This window comes from Lepidochelys olivacea (genome assembly GCF_965140295.1).
Source record: "Lepidochelys olivacea isolate rLepOli2 genome assembly, chromosome: 14".
NCBI classification, from domain to species: domain Eukaryota; kingdom Metazoa; phylum Chordata; order Testudines; family Cheloniidae; genus Lepidochelys; species Lepidochelys olivacea.
The window spans coordinates 32,749,904-32,767,883 of record NC_140424.1 but is presented as its reverse complement, the minus strand read 5'-3'; the positions used below and the strand labels follow the sequence as shown (position 1 = coordinate 32,767,883).

Sequence of the window (17,980 nt, the reverse complement as noted above, 5' to 3'; positions counted from 1 at the left end):
TGGGGAATTCTCATCTCTGATTATGTGGTTGGTTTCAGGCTGGAGAAAGCTTGCTGCCCCTCTGGAAAAAGGTAATTGAAGATCATACTGTATCAATGTCCATCACCTTTCATAAGAAAATGTTGCACCTTCTCCTTGATTGCAGCAGTGAGTAGTTCAGGGCAGACCTCACAAGCATCCTGTATGTTGGTGCGCATCAGGATGTGAGGCAGGTTTTATGCCTATGTCCTGCCACAGCACAATGCATCCAGATCATACACAGCTCCTCCCACTCCTCTGTCTGCATGTGCCCTGCCCCCTGAAGGGCTTTCTGAGAGCACCTCCCAGTCATTGTACAATGGAACATGACCCTGCCCAGCTGCTACCCCAGGGCCAAGGCCTGCCCTGTCTTCCCATCAATTGCCTTCCTGCTCCTGCTCATGTCTCCTCCTCACTCTTCTTCAGCCCTCACTGCCTGGGAGAGGGACAGAGCTATGCTCTGCAGACAAGGAGCAACTGAATTCTGTGTCTGGTGTTTAGATACCATGATGATGGAGATGGGAAAAGTGTTGACTAGAATTACAGCTAGAGGGGCTGGGGTAAGTGAGGAAATAAAATGTAGGGGAGGAAGATCCTGCTTCCTGCACATGAGCCAGAGCGAGCAGTGGAGGAGAGATGGGTGGGGGAGTGAAGGTGGTGGTGGGAAGGAGAGGAAGGGAAGGGAAGGGAAGGGAAGGGAAGGGAAGGGAAGGGAAGGGAAGGGTGGGATGATGAGCAGTTTTGAAGATGATAGCAATTAACAGGAGGGTGAGTGCAGTTCCCCAGAGCAGCCGCCCTTGGGAGAAACGGGACCTGCTGCTGAGCAGTGAAATCTGAGGCATGTCAAGTCCTTGCCCCATGTGGCCTGTTGCTGTCTGAGGAAGGAGCATGTCAGAGATCCAGCATTTGGAGAGGGGAGGAGAGTGAGGAGGCCTATATCACATTGAAAGGAGGAAGCAGCTGGGAAACAAAAGGACTCATGCTGGAAATAAAGCACTTCAGGGGGGGGGGAGCTGTGTCAATATTCTTGACTTCATATAATCTGCTGTGTCCCCCCAGGGATACTAGTCCCCTCCATGGGGAGAGGTGGGGCCAGGAGGGGATAGACCCTGATTCTGAGGCCTGGCCCAGCTGATCCCTTCACTCTGTTACTGACACATCTCTGTCAGGGGAGTGACTCTCCCCTGCACTGTGCTGAGATCTCAGAGCTGCTCCCCATTCCAACCTGGTAAATTCTGGAGGAAGGCGATTCCCTAAGTCACACTCCATCTGGGGCAGATTCTGTCACTGACATGATCAAACTCTCCCGCAGGGCTGAGCTCTGCCCTTAATGCTCTGATTTTTTCTTTCCCAGAGAATGTGACTTGGATCCAGACACAGTTCATCCCCATCTTCTCCTGTCTGTGGATTGCAAAAGTGTTAAACGGCTATTCACACGGCTGGATTGCCTCGACAATCCTAAGAGATTTGAATATGAACGTTGTGTGCTGGGCTACGAGGGGTTCAACTCAGGGAGACATTACTGGGAGGTGGAGGTGGGACATGGGGGATACTGGGCTGTGGGGATCGCTAGAGAGTCTGTGAGGAGGAAAGGAGAGATCATATTTAGCACTGAGGAGGGGATCTGGGCTGTGGGCCATTGGGGGAATCAGTACCTCGCTGTCACTTCTCCTCGCTCCCCATTGGCCCTGAAGCAGGTGCCCAAGAGGATCCGGGTTTCTCTGGACTATGAAGTGGGGAAGGTGGCATTTTTTGATGCTGTTAAAGGGGTACTGATATTCACTTTCCCACCGGCTTCCTTTGCTGGGGAGAAAATCCACCCTTGGCTCTGGGTCTGGGATTTGCAATCACAGCTCAGACTGTGTCCCTGAGACACAGGAAGAAATACCCCTCTGGGACACTTGTCATCAGCCAGTCTAGCCTCACACATCCTCATCCTAAGATGCTGGAGTCTCCAATGTTTCTGCAGAGCCTGTAATGCACAGTTTCTATAAACCTGGGAGAGGGGTGGTGTCCCTGGATTTAAGAGCCATTGAGAGCAGAGATGGAGGAAGACAAGCCAATTTCCTTGGTCCTAAGATTGTGCAGCCTGTCTGTCACTAGCCTCTGCAATCCAAGAGAACTCTAGCCACTGGTCAGGTTAGTAGCTAAGGGTGTGTCTACACTGCAGCGTGTGCTCCATCCTGCCTTGCAGGCATGTGCACACATTAGTCAAGTCCACTTGTAAAAGTCCACACTGCCGAGCTGCACATGATCCGTACTCCATACACGTGTGTTGACATGAATGCTGTAGTTTCGTGTTTGGCACTAGGATTTCTAGGGACATGGAGTGCACATTTGGCAGGCTGAAGGCAATATGGTGCCACCTACAGACCATTTGGACACCAACATAGCCAGTGCCATCCATATGGCTGTGGTCTGCTGTGCTCTGCCTAGCATCTGCAAGGAGAAAGACACTGCTGGTTGCAGTCCCATACAGACATCCAGAATGTGCACCTGTCATCCAGGGGTGCTGGAATGGGGAGTCAGGGGTCCATGGCCCCATCACTTTTAAAAATGGGGGACTATGCCCTCCAACTTTTAACAAGCCGTAAGAGCAAGCGATGCGGGGGCAGAGAGGAGTGAGCAGGGGTAGGGCCTTACGGGGCAGAGGTGGTGTGAGGGTGGGGGCTCAGGAGGAAGGGGTGATGTGGGAGCAGGGCATTGGGAAAAGGGGTAGTGGGGGAGGGCAGGGCCAGAGTTTAGGTGCCGGTGGCTCCCCACACTTTTATGGAGCTTCCATCGCTCCTGCTGTCATCACAGAGGTTGGGTCCAGGTGAACAAGGGAAACAAGGGATGGCTTACACACCTACATCCTTGCAGCACTGGGTGATGTGGAGATGTGATGAGGGACTGTAATGCTGTACATTGGCATTGTGTCTATTTCCTATGTGCTGATTTGCTCTTGGTTATTTGCTGTTGCTTTTAAAAGAATCTGATATTTTATTTAAAATCTTTGGATACAACTTCCTGACTCTTCCTTTATTTCCTGACACTCATATGCCAATGTATTGTCCAAGCCAGCCAATTCATTAACAAAACAAAATGCTGAAATAACCCAAAGACCATTGCAGGCACCATGACTTCCTGTCCACAAATAATTCTTCAGAAGTGTGCAGTGTGAAATAAAGTGCAACCCTGTGCAAAAGGACAGGTTTCAGAGTAGCAGCCATGTTAGTCTGTATTCGCAAAAAGAAAAGGAGTCCTTGTGGCACCTTAGAGACTAACCAATTTATTGGAGCATGAGCATCTGATGAAGTGAGCTGTAGCTCACGAAAGCTTATGCTCAAGTAAATTGGTTAGTCTCTAAGGTGCCACAAGTCCTCCTTTTCTTCCTGTGCAAAAGGGGACCAATAGCTAAAGTCCAAGCTCCATGGGCTCACTAATAGTGGAACTGGAAGTCAGAAGGGCACCTCCAGTTCTCCTTCCCCCTAGTCAAAATGTTGATCTTATTGAATGCTGTTTTATGGGGGTGGAATGCACATGGTACATCTGCCCATTTCACTCCATGCATTGCTCAGAGCCCACCCAACCCCAGAGTTTTCCAGTGGCTGCTGGACGTGGTAGCATGGAAGTCGGTCTGCAGGCAGTGGGGATGGTGCTGAAGGTGGTGCTGGAGCTGGTATTGAGGGCTGCAGCTATCAGGGGGTAGCCTTTAATTTTATTTAAAGTGAATTTTGCAATGTGGTATTACACCACCGTGGGTTCGGCTCTGGCAGCTACAGTTTTAAGCTTAACACAGTGAAAGTTACCTTTGCTACTTGCTTTAGATTTAGAGTTTTTAGGAACACAAAGACCAAAGGTAGTGACCACACATACATTTACCAATGCAAGGTTTATTTTATTTTATAAGTTTTATTAAAGTTATAATTACCCAAGCATACAGAAACTTTATACAGACCTCTGCACAAGTTACAAATATAGTTATACTTTCTTAAGAGTGTTAGGGATTGAATGGGTCTTTTATGGCTTGATTATTAGTAGAGGGATGGTTTCTGCTGGAGTCTTCCATAGGGAGCTCAATTTTTACATGTTGGGCATTTTTTTTAAATAATGTGATTTTGTTGATACCTACATTTTGTGCATGTTTATGAAAGTGTTAACCTTTTTTTATGGGTTTGCGTTTCCTGGAAACTAAAGGGATCCCAATTTTTTTATATGTGTAAGTTTTTTTAATTTTTATGAGCATTGACACACAACCTGTATTTTGTGGTTAAGACACATGTTGGAGACAGATGTGCCTTTACAGTATTTTTATAATTTACTATTATTTTTTTGTGTGGAGGGGGTAATTTTGTGCAATATTACCACTTGGTACCTTTTTTCATAATTTTATGGCATTGCCATAAACATTTAAACATTGCCCCCCATGCAGGGAAGAAATAATCACCCCATATTACATTCTGTGTCAAGACAAGGCCAACATGTTTGAACTTTGTCATCAATCTGGTATGTTTTTATTCCATCTTCATATTACTGAGAAGCTCCTTCTAGCAACAAACCCAGACCAAAGATACAGCATGGTGAGAATTTCAGGGTTAATTCATTAAAAAATAAGTAAGTAGGCAGGTAGGTAGGTTCTGGTTGGGGGTTTTGGGTAATCAGATCAGGGGCCTGTTACCTGATCAAGTTTCAAGTTTCAAGAAGGAAACCTTGAAGCCCTGAGGAAGCCTTGTAGGACATTACACAATGGCATAGAAAGCAATGGAGAGAGCTAGTAAGCTACCAGGGTGGGCATTGGAAATGTGCTCATCATAGGACTCTCACTCCCTGCCTGGAGTTTCTCTGTATGAAACATTGTCAAGAATCAAATGCTCGATTTGGGGGAAATTCAGGTGAACATTAACTAGATACAGAGCTAGGATAGTCTTTGTTTCCCTCAAACAGGGTTTGGCTTCTGCCCCTGCCTTAGGGCTGCCTGACTATTCTAAGCCTTTTACCCTTTTCTGCCACGTACAATCTAGGTGTGCACTTGGAGTTCTCACTCAGATGCACGGAGAAAAGAAACGCCCAGTGGCTTATTTCTCTGCCACTTTTGACCCTGTTGCCCAAGGCTTACCCCCCTGCCAGCATCCTAGTGGACTATCCTAGTGGCAGGGCTGGACCCTGGAACGGGGGAGGGGCAGGGCTGGGAGCGTCCCGGGCAGGGGCTCCTATCGTGTGCCAGGAACTAGCTGCAAGTTCGGGCTGGGCTGGGGAGGAACAGGACCTCGTCCCCTGCATGGGCTGCTCCCAGGGCCAGATCAGAGCCACCTCCAGGAACCTCCCCCAGCAGCAGAAAGCTCCGTGGCCGCCGGCCGGGAGCCCAGCTCTGAAGGTAGCACCACTGCCAGGAGCAGTGCCGAAGTCAGGGTCGCAATACCGTGACACCCCTCCCCCAATAGCCTTGAGACCCCCCATGACTCTCTTCTGGGATGGGATCCACACAGTTACAACAGGGTGACATTTCAGATTGAAATAGCTAAAACTGTGAAATTTAAAAGACTTTTAAAAATCTCATGATCGTGAAATTTACCAAACTGGATGGGTGAATTTGGTAGGGCCCTACCCAGGAGTCTTCACAGGGAGGTAATTCTCATTACAGATACACAAATGTGGATCCTCAGTTGCGCTGTTTATATCATGGCCGCTTCTTTCTGGTAGATCCATTTGAGCTCCGCGGCACACGTCTCAGACAGAACCTGGCTGCCTTTTATCCACCCGTAGCTGTTCCCATCTGCAGAGCCTGAGAAGCTGCAGAGTGAGAGAGAGTCCGTGTCACTGTGGGTCCCTGTAACAAGGAAAGGCCGGGGTGAGTCTTTCCTCGCCCTCCCTGTACTGGGAAGCTGGGCTCTGGTGTTGTCTTTCATCTCTAGCTTTCCTGCGGAGCGTCAGTCGAGAAGACGTCCCAGGCTGTGAGATGAGTTAGGGCAGTGGCTCTCAACCTTTCCAGACCACTGCACCCCTTTCAGGAGTCTGATTTCTCTTGCGTACCCCAAGTTTTACGTGGCTTAAAAATGACTTGCTTTGAAAATCCGACATGAAAATACAAATGTTGCCACAGCCACTATTGCTGAAAAATGGCTGACTCTCATTTTTACCATTCAATTATAAAATAAATCCATTGGAAATAAGTATTGTACTTACATGTCAGTGTATTGCATATAGAACAGTGTAAACAAGTCAGTGTCTGTCTGAAATTTTAGTTTGCACTGACTTCGCTAGTGCTTTTTATGTAGCCCATTGTAAAACTAGGCCAATATCTAGATGAGTTGACCTACTCCTCGGAAGAGCTCTGTGTACCCCAGGGATACGTGTACCCCTGCTTGAGACCCACAGAGTTGGGGGTCTGGAGCAAGGACCATACGAGGCTGAATCCCATGGGGAGGGTGACCTGGTACTTGTTCATTGGAAGCGCCACCTTGATCTCCTGCATCTCAGCTTTCCTTTAAAAACGAAGTCTGATGGGTGAGAGGAAACCTGCACCGTGCGACCTGGGTAACGGGACAGCTTCAGGGAGCTGAGGACTTGTCCCAATGAACGGTAGGGCTGGATTCACAAGGGGACTTAAGAGGCTAATTCACCACTCCTGGCAGTGCAAGCCCGACCTTCCAGCCCCCTGCAGGCCTCGCTCTCTGTGTACAGGTTAGCGATAGACACCCCCAAAGCCTCTGAGCGTCCCTCTGGAGTGTTCAGCCCGTTCCACGGAGCACATGCAGAACTGTGACTCTAACCCCAGAGGCGCGGTCCACAGCAGCTTGTAAGATTCAATTCAGGCCAACCACTCTATTGAGAACACAGCACTTAGATATACAGAAAACAGGAATGAGTTTATTATCAAAGAACAGAGATGCAAGCGAGAGTGAATAAATACTGGAAAGTAATGGTTACATAGAAAACAAAATCCTCACACTTTCTAGAGCTGGGGTTCTCACAAATTTTTGGCAGCCTCAGCATGCGGCTCTGACAATACTTAACTAACTGTAGGAAAAACAAACAAATAAATTACATGTGCATATTTACATAGGGATTTTTTGCAGACTCAATAATAAATATAAGGTACAGTTGTGTCTTATCTTTACTGGACCTAAACACAGAACAAACCAGTGCTTTGCGCAGTCTTGTCTTTTTTGTTGTTCTTTTGCTTTTTTGGTCAAAGGTGGACTGCATTACAACAATTCTGAACTAAATTTAAAAATCCTTTACATAATAGAAGTCCAAATAATAATGAAAGAAGGTATCTGCCAATATGTCCAAAATTTCTTTCACAGACAAAAAAACCCAATCAACCTAGCCCAGTAATAATAATGATAACAGTAACAACAAAATCTGAGCCGTTACTGTTGTCTTTTCAGCTTGGTTTTTGCATCATTTAACAGCTTGCGCCTCTGAAACTCACCGTGATAATTTTGTTCAACTTCCCTTGCACAAGTGCAGTATGGATGTTGCACGACATACATTTCAATTTGATGAATTTCTCTCTCACACTGCAACTTGCTCAGAAATGGAATCAGATGGCTTCAGAAACACAGTAAACTGCCTTTCCCCCTGGTGCTGAAGTGTTCATTTTTCTTTCTCTGTTTTGCTTTTCTTAGCAGAAGGTCCCAGAGGAGCCACCTGCTGTCACATTCAAGGTCATTTTCTGGCACTAGATTATTTGAAATACTTTCTGATACCCAGTCACATTTATAACTCTTTCACCTCTCCCCCCCACCCCCATGAACAATCGCAACCTACCCAAACACCACGCAGTGAGATGGCCCATAGCCACTTACAGAGCTACAATAACATGAGATGTAAACACAGTGGTTAGAGGTCTATAAAATCATGAGTGGTGCAGAGAAAGTGACTAAGGAAAAGCTATTTACTTGTTCCCATAACACAAGAACTAGGGGCCACCAAATGAAATTAATGGGCACCAGGTTTAAAACAAATAAAAGGAAGTTCTTCTTCACACAGCGCACAGTCAACCTCTGGAACTCCTTGCCTGGGGAGGTTGTGAAGGCGAGGTTGTGAAGGCTAGGGTTTAAAAGAGAACTGGATAAATTCATGGAAGTTAAGTCCATTAATGGCTATTAGCCAGAATGGGTAAGGAATGGTGTGCCTAGCCTCTGTTTGTCAGAGGGTGGAGATGGATGGCGGGAGAGAGATCACTTGATCATTGCCTGTTAGGTTCACTCCCTCTGGGGCGCCTGGCATTGGCCGCTGTCGGCAGACAGGATACTGGGCTGGATGGACCTTTGCTCTGACCCAGTAAGGCTGTTCTTATGTTCTTAGCGAAAGAATACACTTTGCGACTTCAAAGAAAACCACACCGATGTAGCTCAGCTCTGCCGGCATGGTACTATTTAAAAGGAACAGGCACTCTAAGTCGGGAAGACTTAGGAAACGTGGCAGCGGTGATCAGAAAATGAGCATGTGTTCACTCACGCACAAGGCATGTCTGACCCTGTAGATTTAACTGTCCAGTGCACGGTAGCCCACACCCCTGCCCTACTGAACTGAGCAGAGAAGTCAGTGACTAACAGTTGATGGCACAGGCTGTCTCCACCATCCATCTCCAGCTCAGATGCCACATGTTCTGCAGAGCTCCCTGCACCTGCAGGTGTGTAACCAACCCTAAGCTCACAGATTCCCACCTTACACAGTGAGAGCCAATGCTGCCCATTTCAACAGCCTGCCATTACAGCAGGGAGCTGGGATTCAGGGCCCATCTATATCAGAGCAATCTGCACCAGTATAATCACAGTGTTGCAGTGACATCCGGGCAAGCACCTCCTGGAGATGCGCTGGAGCAGTGCGGCTCGCTCTGGTAACTTCCTGCAGCGAACTGCACCAAGGCAAGCTCCTTTGTGCACCAGTGCAGTGCGTCTGCTTTAGCGGTTTGCACCAATTCAACTGCACGGATGTCATGACATCGGCACAGAGGATTCCTAATGCAGACAGACCTGGATTCAATCCCCTCTGCCAGCTGCTAAACCCTCCTGGGGCCCAGTGATCAGATCCCAGGGCAGTAGAGAAATCCCATCCCCGACAGTCTCCAGCACGCCCTGCGCCAGACGACGGGGGGATACAGCAGGGTTCATGTTCACCGCAAACAGACGCCCTCTGCACAAGCACACACTGTCTGGGCAGCCCGGGGGTGTGAATGGTGCTAAGGGACCCTTCATGGCCAAGCTCAGAGATTGGGGGGTTTCCACACTGCGCTGGTGAAGGGGTCTAGACTTAATTCTACGGCTCATTTCAATAACACGGCAGCACCTGCCGCCCGGCCACAGGCGTGACCTGAAGATCCAGGAAGGCCAGGCTGGTAACCTCAGAGCAACACAGGGAAGGCAAAGGGCTCAGGGATGTGCTGCACCCTGTCCCATTGGACACCCCGGTCAGGGACTGTTTCATGGCGCATGGCAAAGGCGACTTGGGTCCAAAGTGCTCAGAGATGGGCTGGGGGGGCTAATGTCAGTCAAATCGTCCCGACACAGAGAGTGCCCAGGTGCAGGAGTCTGGGAGGGAGCAGGAGGAGGGTCGGGGAGGAACATCCCCCAGGAATCCTCTGTCCAAGGGGCAGAAGCCGGACAGGCCGGGAGGAGAGAGGGACCGTGGTAGGTCACGGGGGAATGGGATGCACGGAGATCGTAGATGGAGGGGAAGGGAGCGGGGCGGAAGCCGGGAACTCACCTGCCAGAGCAATGATGGCAGCGATCAAAGGAGACGATACAACTGTCAGTGCAACCACAACTCTAGGGGTTGGACTTTTCTGGCAGTTACAAGGAGGGTCTGAAACAGACAGACCCGTCAGGCAGGGCTGGGAGGACACGTCTCACTGACAGCACCGGGGCTGGAGCTGCCCTGGAACATGCACCGTTCTGTCGATTTCTCCTTCCGTCAGACACTCTGGGAGGGGAGCCCAGAGGGTCAGGCAGACTCCCTCACCAAGGGCATATGGAGGGTCCATGGCTCCCTAGAGCTACCCTGGGGCTGTTACCAAGATCTGGCTCTGGCTGGGTAGCAGGGCCTCAGAGCAGCAGCAGGGCCATGGTAAGAGCAGCAGCTGTGGGGAAGTACAGACACTCCCCCTGCTCTGGGCAGGGAGCCTGCGGGGAGGGATACGGACCAGGGCTGCTCTCGGCCCCCCACCCCAGGCAAGTGGAGGGTCATCCACAGCTCCCTGCAACTGTCTGCACTGCAGCTGCCAGCCAGAGGTGGGGTGGGGGGACCTCAGGGGGAAGAGGAGGGGGAGGGGCGGGGCCAGTGACAAAAAGTGGGAGGGCCACGCCCCCTTCCAGCACTCCAGGCAGTCTCAGTGTCTCTCTCCAGCCTGCCCCCAGGCAGAGATGCCCCATTACCTGGGTTCCCTCCAGGCTCCAGGTGTCCATTGCCATTAACACACAACTCCTACAGCGGCTCTTCGCTCTCAGCAACCCAGCTGCTGGCCCCATTGTCCCTCTCAGCGACACTCAGGCCACAGACGCTGCTGCAGGTGCTGGGCTGGGGTCAGCTCCTCTCGGTCTGAGTGGGTCCGATTTGGCAGCAGCAAAGCCGAGGCAGAGGTCCTGGCCCTGGCTCCCCGTCCCTGCTCCAGACTCTCCAGCCGATGTGAACCCGAGACAGACCAAGCAGGACAGGTCAGGGGTGGGGGAGGCCATTTGTGGTTTCTCGTTGCCTGCCCAGTATGCAGTATGCCAGAGGTGGTGCCATGATGATTAAAACCCCTTAACTCCTATCGGCCCCTCCGCCCCCAGGGCCGCAGAGACCTGATCTCCTACAGGCCCCGCCCACCAGTGACAGGCACCCAGCTGGGGGGTGGGGGAGAAGACCCTCCTCACACACACAATCCTCCTTGAAGTAAGTGTGAGTAGGGATATCATAAGGGGACGGGGCTGGGGCTCAAAACAGCCCTGTCCCTGGCCCAGCCCCCTCCTGGCAGGGCGGGACTTGAACCAGTGTCCTGCGCTCCTCTGCCCGACCCTTCCTTTCCCTTCCCGGGGGGGCTCTCGAACCCCCCCCGTCCTTCGGCCCGGGGCCCGCCCTCCGAATCGCCCCCTTTTGGCCCAGAATCCACCTCCCTTCGGCCAAGAACTGACCCTGCCACAGCGCTGCCCTCCCCATGCGGTCCCCAGCCACCGCCCGAGCCCCCCATTTGGAGCCCCACCCCCATGCGGTTCCTAGACACCCGCCCGAGCTCCGCCCCCATTCCAGCCCCACTCTCCCTATTTGGAGCCCCGACCCCCATTCAGTCCCCAGCCCCGAGCCCTTCCCCTCCCGGCCACCGCCCCATTCGGGCCCACTGTGCCCCCTCGCCCCAGCCCGGCTGTGACTGTAACCAGCCCGCAAACCCCGCCGCACAGAGAGCGAGCCACCGCGGAGCCGCCAGCAGCACCCACCCTCCCTCCCAAGCCCTGGGTGGCTCTTTCAGGGACCCCTGGGACCGGGAGCGTCTCACCCACAGGAATAGCGCCCAGCGGCGCAGCCGTGGGGAAGGAGGTGAGGTCCCGCGCACCAGCCAGGCCGGCTTGCAGCCGCATCCCGCCGGGTGAGTTCACAGCCACAGCACGACCTCAGCCACAGCTGAAACGCCAGTGCCCGATTTCCTCACGACAGCGGCCGATGCACATGCCCCCTGCCCTCAGCCCCGCCTCCATTTAACCCGGCTCCCCCTTCTCTATTGCATCAAACAAGGTGCACAAGTACTCCTTTTCTTTTTGCAAATACAGACTAACACGGCTGCTACTCTGAAACCTGTCATGGTGCAAGGCACTGAATTTAGCCGTATGGAGTGGAAATCTATCAACTTCATGAAAAAACTCATACAGATACAGACAGACATCATCTTCCTTTCCAAATGCAAACAGATGGACACCATACCAAAAGGACTGAAGGTAAAAACTCCATTACAATCTACATACCACACAGACTATGCTGACAGCCTGTGCCACACGCTCTCAAAGAAACTGCGGAACCACCTGATCAACATCCTCTACAGCAAACAGGGAAAGATTAAGAATGAGCTCTCAAAGCTGGATACTCTCATAAAAAACCAACCTTCCACACAAACTTCCTCATGGCTGGACTTTACAAAAACTAGACAAGCCATTTACAACACACACTTTGCTTCTCTACAAAAGAAAAAGGACACTAAACTCTCTAAACTACTACACGCCACAAGGGGCCACAACAGTGGTTCCCTTAACCCACCCGGCAATATTGTTAATCTATCCAACTATAGTCTTAGCCCAGCAGAAGAATCTGTCCTATCTCGGGGCCTCTCCTTCTGCCCCTCCACCCCCACGATACAATTCTGTGGTGACCTAGAATCCTATTTTCAACGTCTCCCACTCAAGGAATATTTCCAAAACACCTCTGAACAACATACTAACCCACAGAGACCTTGCTACCAACACTACAAAAAGAAGGATTCTAGGTGAACTCCTCCTGAAGGTTGAAACAACAGACTGGACTTCTACAGACGTGCATGGGCTGAAATAGTGGAAAAGCAGCATCCCTTGCCCCATAACCTCAGCCGTGCAGAACACAACGCCATCCACAGCCTCAGAAACAGCTCAGACATCATAATCAAAAAGGCTGACAAAGGAGGTGCTGTTGTCATCATGAATAGGTCGGAATATGAACAAGAGGCTGCTTGGCAGCTCTCCAACACCACTTTCTACAAGCCATTACCCTCTGATCCCACTGAGGGTTACCAAAAGAAACTACAGCATTTGCTCAAGAAGCTCCCTGAAAAAGCACAAGAACAAATCAGCACAGACACACCCCTGGAACCCCGACCTGGGGTATTCTATCTGCTACCCAAGATCCTTAAACCTGGAAATCCTGGGCGCCCCATCATCTCAAGCATTGGCACCCTGACAGCGAGATTGTCTGGCTATGTAGACTCCCTCCTCAGGCCCTATGCTACCAGCACTCCCAGCTATCTTCCAGACACCACTGACTTCCTGAGGAAACTACAATCCATCGGTGATCTTCCTGAAAACACCATCCTGGCCACTATGGATGTAGAAGCTCTCAACACCAACATTCCACACAAAGATGGACTACAAGCCATCAGGAACAGTATCCCCGATAATATCACGGCAAACATGCTGGCTGAACTTTGTGACTTTGTCCTCACCCATAACTCTTTCACATTTGGGACAATGTATACCTTCAAATCAGCAGCACTGCTATGGGTACCCGCATGGCCCCACAGTATGCCAACATTTTTATGGCTGACTTAGAACAACGCTTCCTCAGCTCTCATCCCCTAATGCCCCTACTCTACTTACGCTATATTGTTGACATCTTCATCATCTGGACCCATGGAAAAGAAGCTCCCTGGTGGCAGACAGCTGGGTGCGTTTCCCTTCCGTGTTGCTGACCTGCCCAGCTGAGCGGGGCTGCAGCCGCGGGACCCTCTCCCCGAGCCTGGCGGCTCCCAGCGGGGCAGCCCGTCCCCTCGCTGCTCCCTCTGCCTGCCCACCGGGGTCACTCTGAGCCCGCTCCCCGGGCGGGGGGGGGGGGGCTCTGGCTCCAGGGGACATTGGCCTGGGCGAGCTGCGAGCCGGGCTCCAGGCGCCGGCTGCCCACGGAGCGATTGGGGGCTGGGGGTCTCCTCCAGCAGGTGAGGAGGGGCTGGTGTTGTGCACGGATCGGGGAGAGGGCGAGCAGGGAGGTGCCGGGTTCGGGGGGGAGAAGAGTTGGGTGGGTGCATCGATCACACTGGGGAACGCGGGGTCTATTGGGGAGGGGGCTGTGTGCTGACCAGATGGGGGAGGAGGTTTGGGTGGGGTTATTGGGGAGTGGGCTGTGCACTGACCAGATGGGAGCGGGGGCAGGTGGGGTCTATTGGGGAGGGCGCTGTGCGCTGATCAGGTGGGGGTATTGGGGAGGGGATGGGGCGGGGTCTATTGGGGTGGGGGCTGTCTGCTGACCAGATGGGGGAGGGAGTCGCGCGGGGTCTATTGGGGAGGGGGGTGTGCGCGGACCAGATGGAAGGAGGGTTAAGGGGGGCAAAATAGGCGGGTAACCTGCAGGAGCTGAAGTTGCCTCCCGAGACAAGAGCTCTGCTGCTGGGCAGCAAGTCACGAGCGCGGATCGTTTTGGGGTGGAAGGGGAAGTGATTTTTCTCTGCAGTGAGAGAAGACGTCTCCGTTGGTCCCCAGGGCAGACTTCGTTTCTTTGTCTTTTAACTGATGGGCCAAAGTGTCCTAACGCCCCCTCTGAACTGCCGTCCCAGCAGCGCCGTGTGTCTCAGCCCGCCGTGTGGGGGGGGTCTGGGGCTGACCCTCACTTGGGGTCCCAAGCAAGCACTGGGGACGAGGCGCTGAAGGACGGGATCTTACTGGAGGGCAGCTGAAGAGATTTTATTCTAGCAAAGCGCCAGCTCTCTGCCTAAAGCACCGATCTCCTGCCTGCTCTGAAATCCACCCGCTGACTTGGAGCCTTGACAGTTTGTGTGCCTCGGGGGGGGGGGGCACAGGGCCATTTGGACAAGGGATTTCTGAGATCCCCTCCTCCCCCTAACAAAACCCCCAACCAGCTAAAGTTGATCTGCTTTCCATACAGCCAAGGCTGCTCAGATCACTGCAGCAGGGTTTTAAATGCATCCGATGAAGTGAGCTGTAGCTCAGGAAAGCTTATGCTCAGATAAATTTATTAGTCTCTGAGGTGCCACAAGTCCTCCTGTTCTTTTTTTAGATGGCTGAGAGTTCTCCAGCAGAGTGCAGGGCGACCCCCAGCCCTTTGGGGGAGATCAAATGACCACGTTATGAACCACTTTGATTCTAGGTTTGCCTGCTGCTCAGCCGGTGTGAGACTCAGACGCCAAGCAGATCACACTGTGCCCGTGCAGGGAGAGAGGGGAAGGAGCTTGAAAGCTAGTTATGGGTGCCTGTCACGGGTAGGCGGGGCATGTAGCAGATCAGGTCTCTGAGGCCCTGTTTGTCAACCATTCAGTTTTCTTCAAGTTGCAAGGAGAGAGGCTTGTAGACGGCCTGGAGAAGAAATCGCTTTGCATGAGGATTCTGTCGATGTTGAAGCCGAGGGGTGTTTTCTGCAAAGGGAGGAGGTGGGAAGGAACCTGCTTTACGGCTCAGGCTCTGTCTGCACTTAAAACACGATAGAATCATAGAATCATAGAATATCAGGGTTGGAAGGGACCCCGAAGATCATCTAGTCCAACCCCCTGCTCAAAGCAGGACCAATTTCCAGTTAAATCATCCCAGCCAGGGCTTTGTCAAGCCTGACCTTAAAAACCTCTAAGGAAGGAGATTCTACCACCTCCCTAGGTAACGCATTCCAGTGTTTCACCACCCTCTTAGTGAAAAAGTTTTTCCTAATATCCAATCTAAACCTCCCCCACTGCAACTTGAGACCATTACTCCTCGTTCTGTCATCTGCTACCATTGAGAACAGTCTAGAGCCATCCTCTTTGGAACCCCCTTTCAGGTAGTTGAAAGCAGCTATCAAATCCCCCCTCATTCTTCTCTTCTGCAGGCTAAACAATCCCAGCTCCCTCAGCCTCTCCTCATAACTCATGTGTTCCAGTCCCCTAATCATTTTTGTTGCCCTTCGCTGGACTCTCTCCAATTTATCCATATCCTTCTTGAAGTGTGGGGCCCAAAACTGGACACAGTACTCCAGATGAGGCCTCACCAATGTCGAATAGAGGGGAACGATCACGTCCCTCGATCTGCTGGCTATGCCCCTACTTATACATCCCAAAATGCCATTGGCCTTCTTGGCAACAAGGGCACACTGCTGACTCATATCCAGCTTCTCGTCCACTGTCACCCCTAGGTCCTTTTCCGCAGAACTGCTGCCTAGCCATTCGGTCCCTAGTCTGTAGCTGTGCATTGGGTTCTTCCGTCCTAAGTGCAGGACCCTGCACTTATCCTTATTGAACCTCATCAGATTTCTTTTGGCCCAATCCTCCAATTTGTCTAGATAGCTGCTGCAGCCCTTTAGTACAGACACTTCCCACAGCAACGGGACTCCGAGTCCAGCGCTCTAGGCCTCGCTGCCTCCATTAGTACAGAAAAGGGTGAGAAAAATGATGAGGGACGTGGAGCAGCTTCTGTGTGAGGAGAGATTAATAAGACTGGGACTTTTCACCTTGGAAAAGAGATGACTAATGGGGGATAAGATAGAGGTGTAAAAAATCATGACTGATGTGGAGAAAGTAAATCAGGAAGTGTTGTTTACTCTTTCTCATAACACAAGAACCAGGGGTCACCCAATGAAATTAAGAGGCAGCGGGTTTAAAAGAAACAAAAGGAAGTATTTCTTCACACAATGGAGAGTCAACCTGTGGAACTCCTTGCCAGAGGATGTTGTGAAGGCCAAGACTATAACAGGGTTCAAAAAAGAACTAGATAATTTCATGGAGGACAGGTCCCTCAACTGCTATTAGCTAGCATGGGCAGGGATGGTTTCCCTAGTCTATATTTTCAAGAAGCTGGGAATGGGTGACAGGGGATGGATCACTTGATTACCAGAGCTCCTGTGATTCTGGGTTGTTTTTTTTTTAAATCTCTCCACAATTTTGGTTGCAATTGAAACTTCTAGTTAAAGCGATCAGTGTGGGGGGAGGGCGGGGGCTGGACTCTCTGTTGCCTTGCACTTTGTTTGTGTCACCTTTACACTGATGCAAAGTGAGCATGAAATACCAAAAGAACTGCAGACACTAGTGTAAATGACACACACCAGAATCAGGGTATGGCTGAATTGGGGCCCAGAACTCTTCCCTCACCCACCCATCACGGCACAAGGAGTTTGATCCTGGGCCTCATGCCAACTGCCCATAAGGGGCAGCTTAGAAATTCTTCGGTTGCACAAAGCTGGTGTGTCTCCCTATGTCACCTGCCTCCTCCCAATCTTTAGTCTGGGGACTTGGTGTGGTAGCAAAGAGAGTGTGGTGCATAATGCTGGCTCAGAACTGCTGCCACGACAGCCAGTGTAACTTAGAGCAGCCTCAACGGTGCTCTACGTTTTATGTCAGGTGCTATTTCAGGCACCAGCCAGCCAAATCTTGGGGGAACAAAAGGGTGACTTCAAGCCCCCTTTTCTCATCCCTCTCTGCTGAGCCAAGTGAAAACTTGGCACTGCTGAGAATTCAGACCCAGGCATAAGGCAATGGAGAACGCCAATCTTTCTTCTGCTGTGAAGAGTTGGTAAAACTCAAAGCCCAGATGGCACCGTTATTAAGCCCATTATTTTTTTCTCTTTGCTATTTAAAAATAATGAGATGCAAAACCAATATGAGTGCAGCAGTAATGTTGTGCGGTTCGGACACACAAGTTAAGTTTCCTATGACAACACGAACTTGATCAACTTGCATGTCTGGAGCATATTTTTCCTCTTCCTGTTGTTCTTGTTGTATTTCAAAATTTACCACCCAGGGTTCTTTGTGGCATGTAATGCGGCTTGTATTAAAAACGCCACAAACGCAAACTTACAGGAATGGGCCAGAACTTGACAGCTTACAGGAGTGGCCGCTACAGGGATCGGGGCTGAGTTTAGAGGGCACAATTTTCAAAAGCACCAAAGTGACTTAAGTGGACTTGGGAATTTTACCTCTAGTCTTCCTTATGAATTAATTTTTTATTTTTATTTTTTTTTAAAGGGAGCTGTAGCCTGTTTTCCACAGGGTCAGTCTGAGTTCAAGCCAATGCCGTAGGGCATTTCAGGCTGCTGTCCTGTCTGGTCCAGCCCAGGGGACAATATCTGATGCTTCCAGGAAAAGCAAGAACCGCTGTAACATACATGGCTAGTTTTACCATGCTGTAAATGCAGGTGGGGAATTCATTACTGACCTCCGTGGCATTCAGACTATGTCCTGAAGCATGGGATTGGGCCAGAGGGACAGCTAGCGCTGGACACAGTGTCTAGGGTCTCAGAGTGGGAAGTTCCTTGGAGAATTCCACTGGGTGGGAGACTCAGCTGTGAA

At 51.1% G+C, this 17,980-nt stretch overlaps 2 protein-coding genes and 1 pseudogene across 3 annotated transcripts in view; 2 read left to right on the top strand and 1 right to left on the bottom strand.

Moving 5' to 3' along the window:
* The window catches only part of LOC311530579 (butyrophilin subfamily 1 member A1-like), a 42,955-nt gene extending 39,932 nt beyond the window's left edge, over nucleotides 1-3,023 (top strand). The window contains 3 exon segments of the mRNA XM_084647375.1: nucleotides 39-71; nucleotides 1,373-1,381; nucleotides 1,384-3,023. Coding sequence (XP_084503501.1) covers nucleotides 39-71; nucleotides 1,373-1,381; nucleotides 1,384-1,889 — 548 coding nt within the window. The 3' untranslated portion in view covers nucleotides 1,890-3,023.
* LOC311530637 (C-type lectin domain family 2 member D-like) overlaps nucleotides 1-10,594 on the bottom strand; it is a 322,581-nt gene extending 311,987 nt beyond the window's left edge. The window contains 4 exon segments of the mRNA XM_084647461.1: nucleotides 9,715-9,813; nucleotides 10,383-10,431; nucleotides 10,435-10,457; nucleotides 10,460-10,594. Of these exon segments, the coding sequence (XP_084503587.1) occupies nucleotides 9,715-9,813; nucleotides 10,383-10,431; nucleotides 10,435-10,457; nucleotides 10,460-10,475 (187 nt within the window). The 5' untranslated portion in view covers nucleotides 10,476-10,594.
* LOC311530635 (C-type lectin domain family 2 member D-like) overlaps nucleotides 1-17,980 on the top strand; it is a 240,704-nt pseudogene that overhangs the window by 151,591 nt on the left and 71,133 nt on the right. The gene's annotated exons all lie outside the window — the stretch shown is intronic.